General features: G+C 40.8%; 1 protein-coding gene across 2 annotated transcripts in view; it reads right to left on the bottom strand.

Moving 5' to 3' along the window:
* Positions 1–2,831: 2,831 nt before the first annotated feature.
* The window catches only part of acp1 (acid phosphatase 1), a 48,933-nt gene continuing 31,993 nt past the window's right edge, over positions 2,832–19,771 (bottom strand). For both annotated transcript variants that reach the window (XM_067984198.1, XM_067984197.1), the window contains exons 5-6: positions 3,860–3,965; positions 2,832–3,676 (exon numbers count right to left, since the gene is read on the bottom strand). In XM_067984198.1, the coding sequence (XP_067840299.1) occupies positions 3,599–3,676; positions 3,860–3,965 (184 nt within the window). In that variant the 3' untranslated portion in view covers positions 2,832–3,598. The remainder of the gene's footprint in view (positions 3,677–3,859; positions 3,966–19,771) is intronic.

The raw sequence follows: 19,771 nt of genomic DNA, 5'->3' as shown, positions 1-19,771 counted from the left end.
CCTGTGCACATTGGCCTAGTGATCTGGTGCCTTTACCTTTAAACATGCAGAGAACATAATGGACATCCTATATGTTTCTATGGTAAGTGGTTTACCACAATGATGATTAATTGTTAAGCCTGGGCAAGCTAACTTGTTAGTGGCATTAATAAGGATGTAGATTTCAGTTCATAGGAGACTTGCTCAGTTTATAAAAACCTCCATCTAGCTGTGAAAACGAGAGCAAGTGTTGGAAAAAGCCTGAATTGCAAGCCCCCCTCCCCCAAGAAAACACTACATCCTTGTAGGGCCTGTCGAGATGGATGGCTGTGATCACTGTTCGGAGGACATTTATCATTAAAAGAATGGAGACTCTACACAGTAAGCATCTTCATTCTGCATCCTCCAAACACTGTAGAAGTAGAACAAATTGGCACAGATTTGGGAGAGGAGCGACTGCAAAGGGACTATAATATCAGCTGTTAGGAACAATCTGCCAAAGACAATGTCATATGTCGCAGTTACATCTAGACAGTAATGTTTAGTAAATATGTGAGGATTGCTTCACATGGTTGCCTTGCATATGCTCTCAATTGTAGCCTTGAGACAGCCATGAAGCAGCTATTGAACAGGTGGATTGACCATTAAGCTATCCTATGGGTTTCTTCCCTGCAGGTTGGTAGCAGTGTAGATGCACTCATATGTCCATTTGACTATCTGTTACTTAATCACTAGTTTACTGTACATGCTTTCACTATAAGAAAATATGTTTTGACTGCTTAATTGCTCTGTGAGAAAGACCTAATAACTTAGGGGTATGAGAGCATCTAAATAATGAAAATTACCTTCTAGTTTGGACTTGTGTAGTGGCAGATAAAATGAGGTAATTTCTTGATGCAAAATCAAACTAGGAAGCGAGCTTTGGTAAAATATAAAGATAAAGCTCAAGGATTATCTGTCAGAATAGCAAATTAAATACAACTGACCTCAAATAAAGGTTTGCAGTTCACTAATTCTGTGAGACTAAACTAACATTCAGTTTTCCCAGAAATAAATTTAAAACTTGACTTTTAAAAAGGTTCAAATGGTTGATACATTGAAAGTTAATGTATCAACCATTTGAACCTTTAAAAAAAAGTAACGCTGTTGAAAGTTAAAGGATTAAATTAAGATCCCAACTGAGAACCACCGAGGGCCTAGTTAGGCACAATTTCCACAAAACAGGACGGGTGATCCTCTAATGATCAATTCCAAATGGATCATGAAAGGATGAAGCTGTTGTAACATAAACCCAAATTGAATTATGTCTTAAACCAATGCTGAATAGATGTTGGAGATAGAAGATAGAAATAATGAACACCGTAGAATATCACTGCACAAACATTTTCCATGTTCAATTAGTGGATGTCGTATGAGAGCTAATCAAGGTTATCTACCATCAAGGACAAGACACCTTGATCTATCAAATAACTTTCAGTGAGTAGACCATTAACCAGAATGACTTGATTTATATGGAATGTTGATCCATCCTCAAAGTAGTGGATCTTTCCTTTACTCACTGCCAATATGTCCATGAACTGTAGCTATCAGGGCTAATAAGAGACTGCCAACATAACTTTTGCCTTGTCTACTTGTTACGCTTAAGCTATCTGTGGGAGCAAGGGAAAGAGAGGAAATTAAAACAGAACACTTTGGTCCCCAAATTACTCTGTTGGATACTAGTGTATAGATGCTTAACGCTGAAATTGTTCTCTACTATTTTAGTGGCCGCATTAATCAGTTTAAACTAAAAGGGTGACTGCCTCTGCTAAAACAGCAGAGAGGTAATTTTAGATGGATTTGTTAAACATTTGTACATTAGTATCCCATCGTGTAAATAGTGTCTGATCGCTGCCGATGTGTGTTCAGTGACATCAGACTGCGCATAGTTAGATTTCTCTGGCGTATTGTGCTCGTCTATCTTGTTATGTGAATAATGTGAGAATTATGGTGCAACTGTTCCTTATGTATGCACTTTGTGAAACCAAGGCAAATTTGACAAGTCGAGGCAGCATGTTCGGATGCCAAAAGTTTTATGCAATCATTACTTGATTATTGCATTTTACACATTATTTGAAGCCTTTGACAATTGTTGCAATCTCTCTTAACTGTGAAGATATTTAGATTGTTTTGATCTAAGCCATGTAATGCTGAAGGCCATACTGTATAAACACAATGCCCTCAGCATACACCCATTTTTGTGTAAAATTCCAATTTGTGTCTCAGTTTTATTTGCTCTCTATATAGATGACTAAGAAGCATGGATTGCTAGAGGTGATACACAACCTAAACTGCATAACTTTTCTTTAGTAAGGCTCACCCTGAAAAAGACAGCCTTTAAATTATATCTTCTGCAATTCCATTCCCCGATTTGGCTGGTGATGACACTTTAGATAACTGAGGAACCTGAAAGAGTCAAAACCTGGACTGGCCAGACAAATTAACAGGAATGTTTGATAATCTAGCATAAGACTTGTTTAATCTACTTCTGTAGAGGCTTAAGACTTTTTCTCAAATTTTTGGTGACGAGATGTCCAACACAAGAAGCAAAGAACATTTAACATGGGTTAAAAAAAAACACCACACTGCCACAATGATGCAAGTCCTGGAGCTTGAAACAATGCAGGAATGGGAAATCACATAAGATACTGTCTATCGGTGACAACATTTTTTATGCCTGTGCCCAGCACAGCTTCCCCACAACTAACTGAGCTAGGGCGCGCTCTTGCAACATATGCAGGAAGGGAAATAAGAATGATTAAACAAGAACTGCGGAAATATGTTAAGGACAGAAAATCTCCACACAATGGAGGTATAGTGAAGAATAGCACTTTATTGTAGACAGCAACAATCAAACAAAACATCTGCTAATATTAGAACCTGTCTTCTCACTGCAGTTTATGATCATTTTGGATTAATCAGGCAATTTGAATTTAACAAAAGGTAATTAACTGAAAGGTAGTTTCAGCATTCATACAATAATTACATTAAAGAAAAATTTATAATTGTAAAGGACAATTCTTTACATATTTTGGGATGCTGTAAAACTTCATGTAAGTATAATTGAAAATGGTTGCTATACAACCATGACAGAAAACGTAGCATATTTCAAAGTGAAGGAGGTATTTTTTAAATATGATAACTCTTAACACATCAAAAAAATTCATTTTGTGACTAAGAATTTTGTCATGCAATTTTTTCCTCATTTCTGAAATATAAATCAATTTCTCCACTATAAGAACAGCAAGATGACAGCAATTCCCTTAAAAAGTGTCATATTGTCCTTAAATTTCCCTCACTGGCAGTTCATGACTACAGACCATCATTTACAAGTTTGAACGTGAATTTCACTTTAAGTATATGTTGATGAAAGCCACATTCATAACCTTACTGTGGAGAAAAACTACAGCCTCTCCAGAGCACAGTAAATGAAAATTTTAAGCTAATGCAATTTTTTTTTACATATTTAGTTTCAGAGAGGAGTTTTCTGTAAATTTGAAATCAGTGACATTGGCAAGATTTGTACTCATTGAAAATTATTATTCTAACACATGATAAAAGTAGCTCTTCCTTAGCACTGTTAAGTAGAAGCTTCCAGGAATGCTGTGCAACATCTTAAACATTGCTGGTACACTTCTTCAAAATCCGCTTCACCTCCCTGGGAATGAGAATCAAAATAGGATTAAAAAATCTCCAGACATACTCACTATTAGCATGAAAGATGAGAATGAAAAATAAGCACACTTCCACTTCTCTGGATTTTTGAACATTTTACATTCTGCTACATTTGTAAATTGTTTAATATACAAAAATAAATAAATTGGAAGCTTTAGCTACTTACATAATATGGATCGTGTATGATAAGCTTCTGCTGTGGGTCAAAAGATCCAAGTAGTTGTATTTTGGACTTGTAGTTCTTTACTTTTTCAGCCATTCTTTTTAAATCTCTGCAAATTTATCAAATATGAACTAGGTTTCCTCTACAGATTTTAAATGGATCATTTCAATATTGTTAAGTTGTTTTTCCATTCTTTAACATTGGCAAACTAAAAATACAACTTCTGTACATAGCTTAGCAAAAAATATTTTTTTAAAAATGAACTTTTGATAGTTCCGTTACCTTTCAGAAGGATTAAATCCTAAAATACATCTATATAATTTGGCCAGGGAATACAAATCCACTGAAAATAGATTTTTTTTCAATTGAATCATATTTGTTTCATATATTACATTGTGAGATAATGAACGGCTTCATGCAACCATAATTAGTTAGTGAAACACAGCTCTGTCATCCATGTGATAGACACTATTCCATGAGAATCCTATTCTCAAGACTTAACTACTCATGGGTACAGCTGAATAAAGAGCATGAGCAAAATGGTGTTCAATGAGCACATGACTAATAGCATATGTCAGGTATTCTAATTTATGTTCCAAATAAGAAAATGAGGTACCCAGAAGGTGCAAAAGGCAGATATGATGCTCAAATTATGTCTCACTGAAGCATTAGTTGCAATCCTTAATATTATTTCCAATCTAAGATGCACTTACACTGCATGTTCAGCGTTGGTGCAAAATGATTTCCACTTTGCACTGACACTAAACTGATAGCGTAAATCTAGCTTCAAGATCTGACCTGACTGCAGAATGAAGCACAGCAAGACGCCCTGGAAGCTGTAGTTTCACACTGCTTCAATTTAACACTGCATGGAGTGTACATCCAGTGCAGTGCCAAACCTGGATTGGACTTCCTCAGTACTTTTAAAAAAACATACTCCACCTGAATTTAAATGTTTAGACAGTAAAGAATCCTCATTCCCCACTCTAAACATTTACGTTTCTAACTGTTGGGTCAGCGTTGTGCACATGTGTATCTAGGCACGTACAGAGTATTCTCCTAAATCAGTCAGCAGCCAAGCAATATTAACAAGGTCCTGCCTAGCTGGAACCTAAACTGCAGCTACTGGTCTCAGACTGATAGTTGATGCAACTGACGAAACTTCAAAAGTAGTAATTAACTCAAATGAACAACAACAATGAACTAAACAAAGAACTATGAAAATAAAGTGATGTCACAGCAACTCTCTTCAGAGTGAATAACCTCAATGTTTTTAAAAGGAACGTGCAAAAGGTAAAATATAAAAAAAATGGAATGACAGCAGTGTTCTAAATTTAAACCCAGTTTTAAAAAAAATCTACCCAGGGAAGATGAAATAAAAAAAACTTCCTCCTATGAATTTATATTATCCCAAAATCCAACACTAGTACTTACGATAATACTAGTCTATTGTGTTAACAAACAGGAAAAAAGATGCTTTTATGGATAGGAGAGCGCAAAATTTAAAAGAAGAGCAGACAGAATTGCAGACACACAAAAGTCGGAGGACAAGTTGATAAAGTTGTGAAAAATGACTAAGTCAATGGGATTCTAGGTTTTATAAATAGGGGCATTTATTACAAAATCAAAATGTTAAAATGATATAAAATCATTGATTAGGTTATTTAGAATAAAAGAATTTAAGGTCACCCACTAAAAGAACGAGAGAGATTAGGAGAATTTTTTTTTTTAAATGCAGAGCATCGTTAGGGTAATCCAAGGCCTAACCTACCAGAAACAGTGGTGGAAGCAGAATCCATAATCAGTTTTAAACAGCAACTGGTTAAATATTTTTAAAATAAAAAAATAAACGGGTATGAGGAAAGGGCAGGGAAATGGGATTAAGTGTATAGCTCGTTCAGTGATCTGGCACAGACACAATGGGCTGAATGGCCTTCTTCCTGTGCTATAAAATTCTATGGTGTTATAATGCAGAGGTAACTCTCACAAACTGATCAGAAAACTGATTTTTAAAAATCGCAAATACACAAACAGGAATCCAAAAGCATCAGATCCTGAACATGGTTATTCCATATTGCAATACATGAGCACTCAAAAACAAACTATACAACATAGCCACACTTCTTAGTCCTGTAAAGGCACAGCTCTTTCCGTTCCAAAATATAATTACTTGTTTTCTCCCCTCCTATTTTCCCCAAACGTGATCATTTACTGTCTCCTTTCCCCAGATGTGAAGAAATGTACTAGATGTAGTTTAGTAGGGGAGTCTATAACGAGGGGGCATAGATTTAAGGTGAGAGGGGAGAGATACAAAAGGGTCCAGAGGGGCAATTTTTTCACTCAAAGGGTGGTGAGTGCCTGGAACGAGCTGCCAGAGGCAGTAGTAGAGGCGGGTACAATTTTGTCTTTTAAAAAGCATTTGGACAGTTACATGGGTAAGATGGGTATAGAGGGATATGGGCCAAGTGCAGACAATTGGGACTAGCTTAGTGGTATAAACTGGGCGACATGGACATGTTGGGCCGAAGGGCCTGTTTCCATGTTGTAAACTTCTATGATTCTATGATTCTAGTTCCATAATCAATGGAGAACTGTCCATTATGAAGCCTATGGCATGCATTTGGTTGAGTGATCAGGTATAAAGAAGCTTTTTTGGCACGTATTATGCATTACCAAATACACATAACTGGTCAGTGATCTCGCTGCAGTCTGTGTGATCTTGCTGTGCACAGAATGGCTACCATATTTACCAACAATGACTACATTTCAAAGTAATTAATTGTTTTTGGAGCAGTTTGAGACATACCAAGAGGTGTGGTAAGGCAATATATAAATGTTATTTTTTTCTTTTACAAAAGGGCTAGAAGGTCCAAGATTATTATAGTACATAAAACTGCCAAATTTCATAAAGCAAACAATTTCAAAAATACCAGAAGTGAACTCAGTAAAATAAACTATATTCCACAGACAAAAGTAATTAAGAACAGAATTTGGTTGGGCAGAGTGGATGTTCTAAACATTTCCATCTACTAAACAAGGCAGATACAACTTCCTCAGGAGTCAGAATGGTGTGGTTAGTGTGACATTCAAATTCCACAGTGCAGTAGTGCATTGTTCTTGTTTAAGACACTTAAATATTTTGTAATGTCACAGATGTTTTGATCTTCACCCAGCTCCAGATTCTACACTGTGGTGTTGATCAAACACTTCACCTATTACTGGAACTTTCAAGGGCCTTCTCTGTGGTGCATAATACATTTAGAATCTCTAAAAATACACTGACGGACATCTCACCCACACAAGATGCATGTCCACCGCCTTCCCACAGCCTTCTGGAACAGGGTATTTACCTGCTTCCTCAGACCACTGACAACATCCATGCCAACGTCTGTACTGGAAACACCCAGATCCATAAAGACATTGTGTAAAATTTCACAAAGCAAATTTGGTGGAAAACCAGTAGTCTCTTCCTCACAACTTTAGCATGTTACTATTCAGAGCTTCCTTGAATCTCCTGGAAATCTTTCTGTAGCAAGTGTGGTTGATGTGTCCTAACTGAGAGTACCACACTACAGAGAATACTTTGAGTGGTAATATTGAACATCCTATGTTCCTGACATCATACCAACATATATGCAAGAGCACACAGCACAGAGAGATCCACAGAAGAAAGACCTGTAGAAAGAGGGAGTGAAAAATAGTCAAGAGATGCAGACAAAAGAGTGTGTGTGAGAGGCAGAGACAGAGAGAAAAAGGAGGGAGACAGAAAAGAGTGGGGATAAGAGGGTGAAACAAAAATGAGAGAGAAACAAGGACAGTTATAAAGGATTTAAAAAATGTTAATGATCAACACTGTAAAAGATATTTGAACTCAGCAATTAGTAATTTTTGTTCCTGGTTGCTATGGCTTGATTGAATTGTTCTATACTAATTAATGATTTTTTAAAAACAAGACTTGAACCAATCAGGTGAAAGTATAACAATTTTCAAGTATGACATTGAGGTGTGATGGATGCTTACCAGAGGATGGCTTTATATTTTCTATTTAGGTTATAGTTTGAGTAACTATGATGTTTTAAAGTAAATATGAAAATTTAATTTGCAATATTTTCTAGTACTTGAAGTAAAACATTTATTTTTCCTCACTTCTATCAGAAGTATCTCCCTTTCCCACTTCATGCCAGTTTTCAATCCTATTTCATATGTCTGAACTATTCAGCGTATTCCCGTTTAGCCTTTTGAGGGCAACAGTTTCATATTTTGGGAAGTTCAGTTCCATCTAGTGTTCTGTTGTCCCATGTTTCTATTATCTTTAAGAAAGTTAAATGAAGGATAGTTCGGCTTGTGCCAGTTACATCCATTTCATTCATTATATTGCACGAATATAGTATAACATGAACAGGATTATTGCACGTATTACACCACACTCCATGGAGAAACAAGTTGGTGTTATTGAATCTACATCAATATTGTGTCCAAAATTATTCTACACTGCAACTTTTGTCACTTATTTGAAGATAGATGGCTAGTATTGCTGTAACTCTGTTCAAAGGAATAAAGGGTGGTCTGTGTGTGACTTACTGTCTCTGGTGGAATACCCTTTTAAAAAATGTAATAGTGTAGAAGTTCAGCGCAGCTTCAAACCGCACATCCTATCCGTCACCATGACTCCCGTTTCCAACTTTGTAATACCATCTGGCTACATCCTGATTTCATCATCATTACCACCAACACGCTTATCCACACCGTTGTCAATTCCAGGCTCAATTATCCCAATACTATCCTCACTGGCCTTCTGAGTTCCATTCCAAATAAACTAAAACTCTAGTTTATTCTATTTACCTATCACCTCTGAAATCACTAACCTTTTCTGGCTCCCCATCTCCAATGCATTGCATTCAAAATCTTTTACTTTATGAGTACTTCCATGACTTCACCCTTTCATATCTCTGCAACCTTCTGTTGCCCTGCTTTACTCTCCTTCATATGCCTCCTTCCCTCTCCATCTTTGGTTACATAGCCTTCAGAATCTGGGCACCACAATTCAGAATACACTCCACAAATCCCTCTGCCTTGTTACCACTCTTCCTTCTTTCAAAAACCTCTTCAAAATTTACCTCTTTGACCATGTCTTTAGTCATCTCCCCCAAATCTTCTCCCATCAATGCTCTGAGGGGTTTTGGGATATTTTATTATATTAAAAACACTATCTAAATCAGAGTTGCTGTTTAGTATCAAAAATGACTTGTTTCAAAAAGCTTTGTATACATACATGATAGTGAAAAAAGGTATTGAAAACTCTTTCTAAAACATTCCAGAATAGAATGAGGTTTGGCTCTAGCATTGGTCAGAGGTAGAGCCATAGTTAATCTTCTAAGGCAATTTGTTTCACTGTAGGCTAAAATTGTTCACCTTCAAACAAAAGATGAAGTGAATCAGTCTGGGTACCTTATGGAAATTTCACACTATTTGTTAATGAATGAAAAGGACTGAATCTGAAAGTGATTTTCAATCCATGCGGCCACACACGTTATCTAAAACTAGAAAATAGCATTTTCACTGCTTTTTACTCATAGGTAGGATAACATATGGCATAACTTGCCTCCACAAGAGAGTATAGAGATATGGGGTTAAATTTTAACATAGTGGCGAGATCTCAGCAGGGTGGGGGGGGGGTCAGTATGTGGGTGGGAAACCGGGAAAAATTTTTCATGCATTTTCTCGAGCGATCACGACTCATTTGAAGGCCCTTAATGTGACTTCTGGGTTTTGCGTTTTCAAGCTGCACAGCGAGTGTACTGCGCACCCGAATGACGTGCTGGGAGCTGGAGTATTTAAAGGGACATTGCAACCATGGATTTTGAGGAAGAAAGGAGGAATTTAAAGAAATGGAACAACAAAAGATAAAGCTTTACTGACTCCTCACTTGACTTGCGTGTGAGGAGCAGGAGGGACATACTGTACCTCGGGGATAGGAGGAGGTGTCCTGCCTCTGCCACGAAGAAGGCCTGGCTTGAGGTGGCAGAGGAGCTGAGTAGCAGGAGCATGGTGGCAAGGTCATGGATGCAGTGCAGGAAGCGCTTTAATGACCTAACTAGGTCAGGAAAAGTGAGTATAGTTACTGGTTCACCTTCATCCTGTGGCACACATCACCACCACCACCCCCCCCCCACCCCCACCCCACTCTGTCTTCCCAAGCCTACTCCATCACATCACTCCTCACATCCACTTAAGTCATTATCAACTTACCTTCACTTTCTGTGCACTTCTTCACCTCCCCATTTGTGAACCCACCACTCCCACTTACCCCAATCCTTATGCAATGTCATGAATCTGTCTGATAGTTACGCTCTGATGCATCTCCTTCATGGGTAGCCTCACCCAAAGCAATGTGCCCATCAGGTGATTCCGTAACCCTCAATCACTCACACGTCTGTTCTTTCTCCCCTCGTAGAAGAGAGCACAAAATGCATGGGAGAGGAGTAGGAATGGGAAGCCAGCCAGAGAGCGGAAACCCACTGCCCTCTCAGTCTGGCTGATGTCATCGAGGGGAAGTTGACGTAGTCGGATGCCCTAGCAAACAAGCCATCCGTGACCTGTCGTATACACTTATGTGCAGACGACTGAGAGATCCTGGTGATGTCACCAGTGGCGATGAAATTGAGGGCAGTGGTGACTTCAACAGGCAATGCATGGCCACCAGGCCCATCCAAGAGCAGCTCTGCATGAAGGAGCCTGCTGATGTCTGCAACCACCTGGCGACTCAATCTGAACCAGCGTAGGCACTGCTCTCAGAGAGGTCTAGAAAGCGCAATCTCTGTCTGTAGACACTCTCAGCTCAGCTGTGGTGCGACCTCGGCCCCTCCATTGGTCCCCTCTCTGCTCTTCTTCAGGTCCTTGTTGTGCACCTGTCTTGTGGAGCTGCAACTCCCAGAACTGCACGCCTTGCCTGCCTTGGATGGTGACGTGCCTCCTCGTTAGATGTACTGCTCAATAAATCCATTGCGTGCCTCCCCCACCCAATCTTGATAGTGTCAGTTTGAGGGGGCCCAAAATGTAGGTAAATATGTCTGAACACAAGAATTGTGAGTGTGAATAAAGAAATTTCAGTCTAAACACAAAGGACTCTCAGCCAAAGGTTTGTCTGAGAGAACTTATTGCCCTACTGCAAACACTCACCTTTTCTTCAAATGTTTTAAAAAATTTATTCATGGGATGTGGGCATCGCTGGCAAGGCCAGCATTTATCGCCCATCCCTAATTGCCCTGGAGACGGTGGTGGTGAGCCGCATTCTTGAACCGTTGCAGTCCATGTGGTGAATGTACTCCTGTTAGGTAGGGAGTTCTAGGATCTTGATTTAGCAACGATGAAGGAACGGCGATATATTTTCAAGTCAGGATGGTGTGTCAATCACTGGTTTCAAAGGTCCAAATGGGTGACGGCTGCAACTTGCCTCAGTGTCCGTGGTGTACTTCAGAGGCCATGGGGGACACGTTCAGAAGCAGTTAAAATGGCTTGGCTAGTTCAAACCACAAAAATTTGACATCCTTAAGCAGTTTAGGTACCTCAGTTGGCCCTTTAAATCTTGACTGGCTAGCTTTATAAGTGCTGGCGGGTCTGCCGGGTTTCAGAAGCTCGCACGCACCCAGATGCGTCTGGGTCAAACCCGGAGGTCGGCGGGTTGGAGCCGGGATGCGGTCTCGCTCCCAAAACCGACAATTTTCACTGCCCACCCGCCCCCAACCCACCTGTTCTTTGAGGTTAAAATTTACCCCATGCGGTCAGCTTCCACATGCGTACTGATGACATCCACCTGTATCTTTCTGGAACTCTTCACTGCCTCTGTGCCATTAGATTGTTTGTCTGCCATCCAGTCTTGGATAAGCCACAATTTCCTCCAGCTAAACATTGGGATGATCAAAGCCATTGGGGTCGATTTTAGCACCCGTGATCGGGTGCGTTCCTGGCGGGGGGGAAACGAAAATCGGCGATTCCCAGAGCAGGTCGGGAGCCCGGCTCCAACCCGCCCACTTCCGGGTTTCCCACAGATGCGCTGACATGCGCACGCAGCCCCGGCATGTGGGACTCCTGCCGGCAATTAAAGCCGGCGGGGTGCCACTTAAGCTATTTATCTTGGTATTTCAGGTCGTTTACAGACCTGATTAACGAGATATTTTAGGAGGTTTGGGATTTTACAAACAACTGAGACTGTTTCCCGTACTGGGGGAAACACTCCCAGTTCAAATGGACGTGTTGCAGCTATCAGCTTGTGGCAGCTGCAAAGGTCCATTTGACAGGTGGGGGGGGTGGGGGAAAAAAAAAAAAGAGACCCTCACTCATTGCAGGAGGCCACTCTGTCACTTTGGACAAAGTTTGGCCTCCACCACCCTCCTCCTAACAATAACATTCACCAATTTGCACACTTACCCCGGGGTCCAGACACATGTACCTACCTTGTGGACCATCTCAGATGTACATCTTCCAGATGGGGGCCGCCGTAGCTGCAGTCATGACCTCCTCGGAGGGCGAACAGCATCACCAGCCTCGCCGTCCACCTCTGACACGTGGAGCTCCACAACACAGTGCTGTGACACATCCACCTGCACAGTAGGAGGGAGAGCAACCGCAGAGAGAGATGCGTCGCAGAGGGCACTACCCACGCCACAGACCGAGGCTCAGCTTCCTGGACCTCTCTGAGCAGCAGTGCACATGAAGGCTCAGAGTCATTCGACATGCAGTCGTGGACATCTGCAGCCTCTTTCATGCCGAGCTGCTCCCGGCTGGCCCGAGCACCATCTTCTTACCCGGTCAAAGTCACCACCCTCAATAACTTTTCCTCCGCATCCTTCCAGGGTGCCACCGGGGACATCGCCGACGTCTCTCAGTCGTCTGCACAAAAGAGCCCTGCAAATACGCCTACACCCACTCTGCAGTGACACAATGGGTGGCATCAGGTGTGGGTCTTCATTGTGATCCTCAGGAAAGGGCATTATTGCACAAACCAGACAAGATTCGCAAAGACGTGGCAGTAGTGGTGCCAATATAATATGTAATGTGAGGTGGTCAGAAATTAAATATAATTAAAAACCATGACAAACCCTCAAACACCCTTGTGCATCCCCTTCATGCTCACGACACGTTTGCCTTATGCTGCCTACTGCACATAAGTGATGCATGCCCTGTGGCTGCAGCACAGTTAGCAACAGGTTGAGTGAGGCTGACTGTGAAAGAGATGCATGAGAGGGTGAATATGAGATAGAGCCATGAGACTGTATGAGGATTGGGTTGAGTGGTAGTGGCGGGATGAGTACTGGCGAGGTGAGTAAGTGCAAGTAAGATGAGGATGAGGTTTGAGTGGGCGTGAGGGGTGATGTGACAGAGTAGTGTTGGCAGTGCAGAAGGAGATGTGGGGTGGGGGCAGTGATGTGGCAGACGGATTGTAGGGGAATGAGTAAGTGTACTCACTTCAGCTGACCTACTGAGGTCATTGCAGCGCCTCCTGCACTGTATGCAGGTGGACGATATGTTGGTGGTGCAGGTGACCTCCTCTGCCACCTCGAGCCAGGCTTTCTTGGTGACAGAGGCAGGCCGCTTCCTCCCGCCCGCCGGGGGGGGAAGATCTCTGTCCTCCCCCCTCCCCCTCCTCCTCACCCCATCCAATGATACCTGGAGTGAGGCATCATTAAACCTGGGAGCAGCCTTCCCCCTGGGCTGCTCCAAGCTGTAATTTTTCCTATTTCTTGCAGCGTCAGTCAGTGGAGGACTGCCCCTTTAAATAGAGCTCCTCCAGCTGACAGACCTTCCTGCGCATGTGCAGTCCGCCCGCCGCGCAGCTCAGCAGTGGGGAACTCGGAACAAGAGGTAAGTGGATCCAATCAGCCTGCGATTGCGCTCAAAGCAGACTGATTTCACCGGGCGCGTTACCCACGCGCCCAATCGCCCCCCCGCCGCCCTGGTAATATCGGGCCCATTGTGTTTGGTCCCCGCCACAAATTCCACACTCTTGTCACAGACTCCATCCCTCTCCCCAGCCACAGGCTGATTCAGATGGTTCACAACCTCAGCATCCTATTCGACCCCAAGCTAAGCTTTCGGCCCTGTATCTTCTCCATCACAAAGATCGCCTATCTCCATCTCTGAAACATCTCCTGCCTCTGAACTATTTGTCGCTGAAATCCTCATCCATGTCTTTGTCACTTCCAGATTTGATGATTCAATGTTCTCCTGTCCAGCCTCCAATCCTTCATCCTGCATAAACCTCAGCTCATCTAAAACTCTGACACCCATACTCTATTCTGCAACAAATTCCTCTTGCCTACCACCTCTATCCACGTTAACCTACAATGGCTCATGGCCACCCATCCCCTCCAATTTAAAATTCTCATCCTTGTGTTTAAATCTCTTTATGACCTCACTCCTCCCCATCTTGGTGATCTCCTTCATCCCTAACCCGCCCCCCGCCCCCAAATCCTCAACTTCCCTGATTTTGTGCATCCCCATTCCCTTCACCCCACCTTTGACTGTTGTGCTTTCAGCCGCCTAGGCCCCAGGCTTTGGGATTTCATGCCTTAGTCCCTCTTCCTCTCTACCGCCCTGCTCCTCCTTTAAGGTCTTCTTTAAAACCCACCTCTTTGGTTACCCCTCCTAATATCTCCTTTGACTTTTTGTGTCCATTTGCTTCCTTACACCTCCATGAAGCATTTTGGTTTGTTTTTCCTGCATTAAAAGGAGTTATATAAATGCAAGTTGTTACTGAATTCACTGGAAGCCAAGAAAGCAAAAGAATCAAACCAATGCTTAGAGACTTTCTAACACTTATGCATGAGACATAATCATAGTGGCTCTAAATTCAGCATTTAAAAGCAATGAAGAATAAGGCTCTGCCTAGGATTGGCTGGGGCTACTTTTTGTTTAAGGCTATAAAACAAGTAAGTACCTGAGGTTATAGCACAGCATTTCTGGACATTTGATCATAGTTGTGACTTAATACTAAAAAAAATCCTTGGTCAACATTGGGTATGGTGGCGAAAGTGAAAACATTAAGGGGGTGAATTTCTGCGAGTGTTCTCTGCTATAACTCTGTTTACCTGGGATTTCCATAGCTCTACTACCAAAGTCATTACAGATGAGAGGGAGAATTCCTGTGGAAATTCACCCCGTAAGTGCCATCAAATTAGATGGCATGGTTTGGAGGAGTGGGTTTAAGAGCTTTCTTTCACGGATGAATGAGAAAATGGGCTGAACGATGATTTTTATCTGCATTTACTAGGAGGAAGTCTATACCAAAATCATTAGAATAATCAGGGAGTTGGAATGGCAGTAATATGAAATGGAACTCTGCCACATTTCAGTGAAGCTAGAACAAAGATAACCAAGGGAAATATGCACAGGGATGGTTTCATCAAATTATCAGATGAGAAGAATCAAGGAGTTCTCAGAACACCATTCTTATTATCTGTACTGAGGCAAGAGAAAAGGCAACCTTGAATACAAGGTTTATGTAGCAGTGCCAGCTTAGCCAAGCCAAGAGGGCTGAATCAGAAGGCTGGGGGTTCAAATCCCACTCAAGACTTCAGCACATAATCTAGTACTGAAGGAGTGCTGCACTCTCAGAAGGTGTAATCTTTTGGATGAGATGTTAAACCAGGGCCCATATATAAAAGATCCCATGCCATTTTTTCCAAAGAATAGGAAGTTCTCTCAGTGTCCTGACCATCAATGCACTCAATCATCAACAAAACAGATTAACTGAACATTTAACTCCTTTTGCTGTTTGTGAGACCTCACTTTGTGCAAACTAGCTGTTGCATCTGAGTACCAAAAATAACAGTGATTACACATCGGGACATCGAGGATATGAAAAGTAACTTCATTCATATAAAAAGGAGGGCACCATACACGCAGGGAAGCATTTTGCAATTTTAATCTTTGATTCAGCTTCACAAGTCACAAGTGAAGATTTAGATCAACAATGTGAGAGAGAGAGAGACACACAGACAGACAGACAGACACACACAGCAAAAGACATTATAACTTACATTCCTATTTCTGCTGGTACACTTTGGTAGGAAGAAAAAAAAGGCCACATACTCCTTGGAAAATAAGAGTCTAAATAGGGTAGAACAATCTGGGGGTACAGATACACAAACCACAAAGCAGCGACGCAGGATAGTAAGGCCATAAAAAAAAGCAAATAAAGCAATGGGGTTCATTTCTCGAGGGATAGAATTGAAATGCAGAGAAGTTATGTTAAACTTTTATGGAACCTTGGTTAGATTACACTTGGAGTACTGTGAACAGTTCTGGTCTCCATATTATAAAAAAGGATATAGAGACACTGTAGAAGGTGCAAAAAAGATTAACTAGGATGACATCAGAATTGAGAGGTTATACCTAACAGGAACAATTGAACAGGCTGGGGCTCTTTTCTCTAGAAAAGAGAAGATTGAGGGGTGATCTGTTAGAGGTCTTTAAGATTATGAGAGGATTTAATAGGGTAGACATAGAGAAGGTGTTTCCACTTGCAGGGGAGACCAGAACTAGGGGCCTTAAGTATAAGATAGTCACTAACAAATCCAATAGGGAATTCAGCAGAAACTTTTTTATCCAGAGAGTGGTTAGAATGTGGAACTCACTATCACAAGGAGTAGTTGAGGCGACTGGCATAGATGCATTAAAGGAAAAGCTAGATAAACACATGAGGGAGAAAGGAATAGAAGGATATGTTGATGGGGTTAGATGAAGAAGGGTTGGAGGAGGCTCTTGGGAGCATAAGCACTGGCATGGACATGTTAGGCTGAATGGCCTGTTTGTGTTGTACATTCTCTGTAATCTATGTAATCTTCCTTCACAGTTTACTGTTTTATCATTACTCAGGTGAATGAGTGTTGATACAAGAACTATTATTCCATAATTAGCACTCTGCCTATTCTTGTGAAAACACAATCTAGTCTGCAATGGATGCACAGACATAGCACATAATGGTCCATACATTTGTTTTTGGGGAAAATATTATTTTGTGTATTGCTAAAAAGCTGGGGGAATGGGACTAATTGGATTGCTCTTACAAACTGCCAGCATAGGTTTGATGGGCTGAATGGCCTCCTTCTGTGCTGTAACCATTCTATGATTCTATGAAGGCAAAAAAAAAAACAGTAATTTGGTGCTTCAATTCAGTTAGGACTCAAAATTTGAGAGAATATATGATTCATTTTACAACTTATCAGCTTCCATCTTTGGAGACATTAGATTTGATCAATCCCACGAATAACTGGATGTAGACTCCATTTTGTGTCATGCAGTATTCCTTCAAATCAATTTATGAACATCGTAAGATGCTGCTACAAGTCATTTTTAAACACAAGGTGCTCCATTAATCAATTTTTTTCTTTTTTTTTAAAAAAAGAGGGCTGTTTGCCATTTCCTTCACAATCCCCTACGGCTATATGTGGAGACCTAAAACCATTTTGAAATGATTTTCACCGATAAGTTCCCAGACTTTTCCAGGTTGGTGGACTGGCAAAAGACCAAATTCTCCCTGCTCCTAGTAAATCCCAAGATGAATGCACCTTGTGCTAGTGGCATAATCATGCATGTTGCATTATGACACATGGGTGCAATGTGTGTGATGAGGTCACTAGCATGTGTCCCAGAGCCTGTGCTTCTGCACCAAATTCTGGAAGTGAAGCAACGGGAGGTAAGTTATTAATATTGTTTATAAGCCGTTTAAAAAAAGAGACGAGAAAGTAATCACCTTCCCAAACCCCACTTCATAGAAGAATCATAGAAAGTTATGGCACAGAAGGAGGCTATTCCACTCATCGTGTCCGCGCCGGCCGAAAATACTACCCAGCCTAATCCCACTTTCCAGCACTTGGTCCGCAGCCATGTAGGTTACGGCCCTTCAGGTGCACATCCAGATACTTTTTAAAATGAGTTGAGGGTTTCTGCCTCTACCACCTTTTCAGGCAGTGAGTTCCAGACCCCCACCACTCTCTAGGTGAAATTTTTTTTCCTCAGCTCCCCTCTAATCCTTCTACCAATCACTTTAAATCTATGCCCCCTATGTTATAAGTTCTAAAGCCTGAAAAAAATAAGAATTCTTAGGTTTATCCCTTATAGAGTGCTTGACAAAATAAGACACGTATAGAGTATGTGATAAAGTCTTGTAAAGAATATATATACTAACCAGAGCTTTTGGAACTACAATGGAGGCCTATTAAGTAGGGTCAGGTGAACTGCAAGTAATTGTGGATTGTTACTTAGCTTATCTTGTATTTTGTTGGCATGCTTGCATGCTTTCTTGAGGTTTAGTGATGTCTCAAAATTAAAATTAATTTTTTTCAAATATTCCTTGGGTTTTTGGGTTCTAATTTGCTCCATAGCCTGATTTACTTCTGGTTTTCAAAGTTAAAAATAAAAAATGAAAAGCACCTGAAAAAGAAACTTGGGTTTTTAAAATCGGCAATAAAATTGGACTTTTCTTAGCTAAATGCTATCTAACCTCTATGGACTAATTCTAGAGTGGGGAATGGGATTTCCTGAGGGCATGACAAAATAGCTTATTCAGCTGTTTCATAAAGGTGTCAAATGAGGCTTTGTAGAATCATTTTCACCTTGAAGTTAGTGAATGTTATTTCTAGATATGTCACCTTCTTCCCAATGAAAAAGATCAGAGTCCATACGACACCTTTGTTGTCTTTTTTAAAAAAAACATTGACATGACAGATCAGAAACCAACACGTCTATTTTACTTCAAATAAACCCAATCCACTCCAATTATTTAAAAAGAATGGGGGTAGGGAGGGCAGGCTAGTCCTAAATATTGACATTGTAGAAGAACAAAGAAAGATGGCATGATATGCATAGTAACCACTAGAGAAAAAAAAATCAGATTAAGGTTCTGCTTACTCTTGTGTAGTTGTACCACTGGAACCCTTCATCCCTTAATATATACAAAGGACAAATTGGGAGCCTTGTATATATTTTCCAGACTTGCAACAATCTGACTCACAGGTGAATTCAGATCACTGTACTGCCCTCTAGGGATTCCAGCAAATATCACAGAATCTTACACTACAGAAGGAAGCCATCGTGCCTGTGTCGGCTATCCAATATATCACTGGATCTTGGCAGACATCATCTTATTGACTTGCTATTATATGCTGCACGTTATGTACCAGCTCTGGGGCTCCAGATGATCAACTAAATTTTAATGTTTTCACAGGTTACAGACAATAGCCCAATCCAGAAAAAAAAGATATGCACCCTGTCCCTGCAAATGTGTTGCTCCTGAACTTAAGTACTTTAAAGTGAGGTTTATTTATTGATACGTTGCAGAACTCTTCAAGTGCCCCAAATACAAAATGAACAGTTCTCAAGGTTCAATTTTTATAACAAACAGGATTAATAAATTAAATTGTTTTGTGGCACAAAAAAAACATACACAGCTATGCCATTTCCAGCTTATACCAATTAGCGCTTTAAGGTAAATGGTAAATGTTCATCATTAGAAGTTTCAACTATCAGCATTAAGGATAATTTCTTTCTATCAATGTAAAATAAACACACAGACTTTATCATTTATTTAATTTTTGAGATAGGTGGGGAATGCAGACATATTTGCAAACCCAGGTTAATATGAAGGCTACATGTAGCTTGGGTTAAATGCAGGGTAAAGTTCCCTTTACACCTCACCAACAATGTGCTATAGCTACAATAGCATTCCATACTGCACCAGTGTGACTCTGATCCTTTGGTCTCTATGATGGAGACATCAATTAATTGGCAAATCATAAGTATTTTTGTGCTGCTATCTTGCATCCACTCCAAAAAGACTGAAACTGGCCAAATCAAACTTTACCTTTTAGTCAAATTTTATTGCTGGCCATGATGGATGATTTTCATCCCATCAGT

Source organism: Heptranchias perlo, chromosome 5 (genome assembly GCF_035084215.1).
Source record: "Heptranchias perlo isolate sHepPer1 chromosome 5, sHepPer1.hap1, whole genome shotgun sequence".
Lineage (NCBI taxonomy): Eukaryota > Metazoa > Chordata > Chondrichthyes > Hexanchiformes > Hexanchidae > Heptranchias > Heptranchias perlo.
This window is presented reverse-complemented; position numbering and strand designations above follow the sequence as displayed.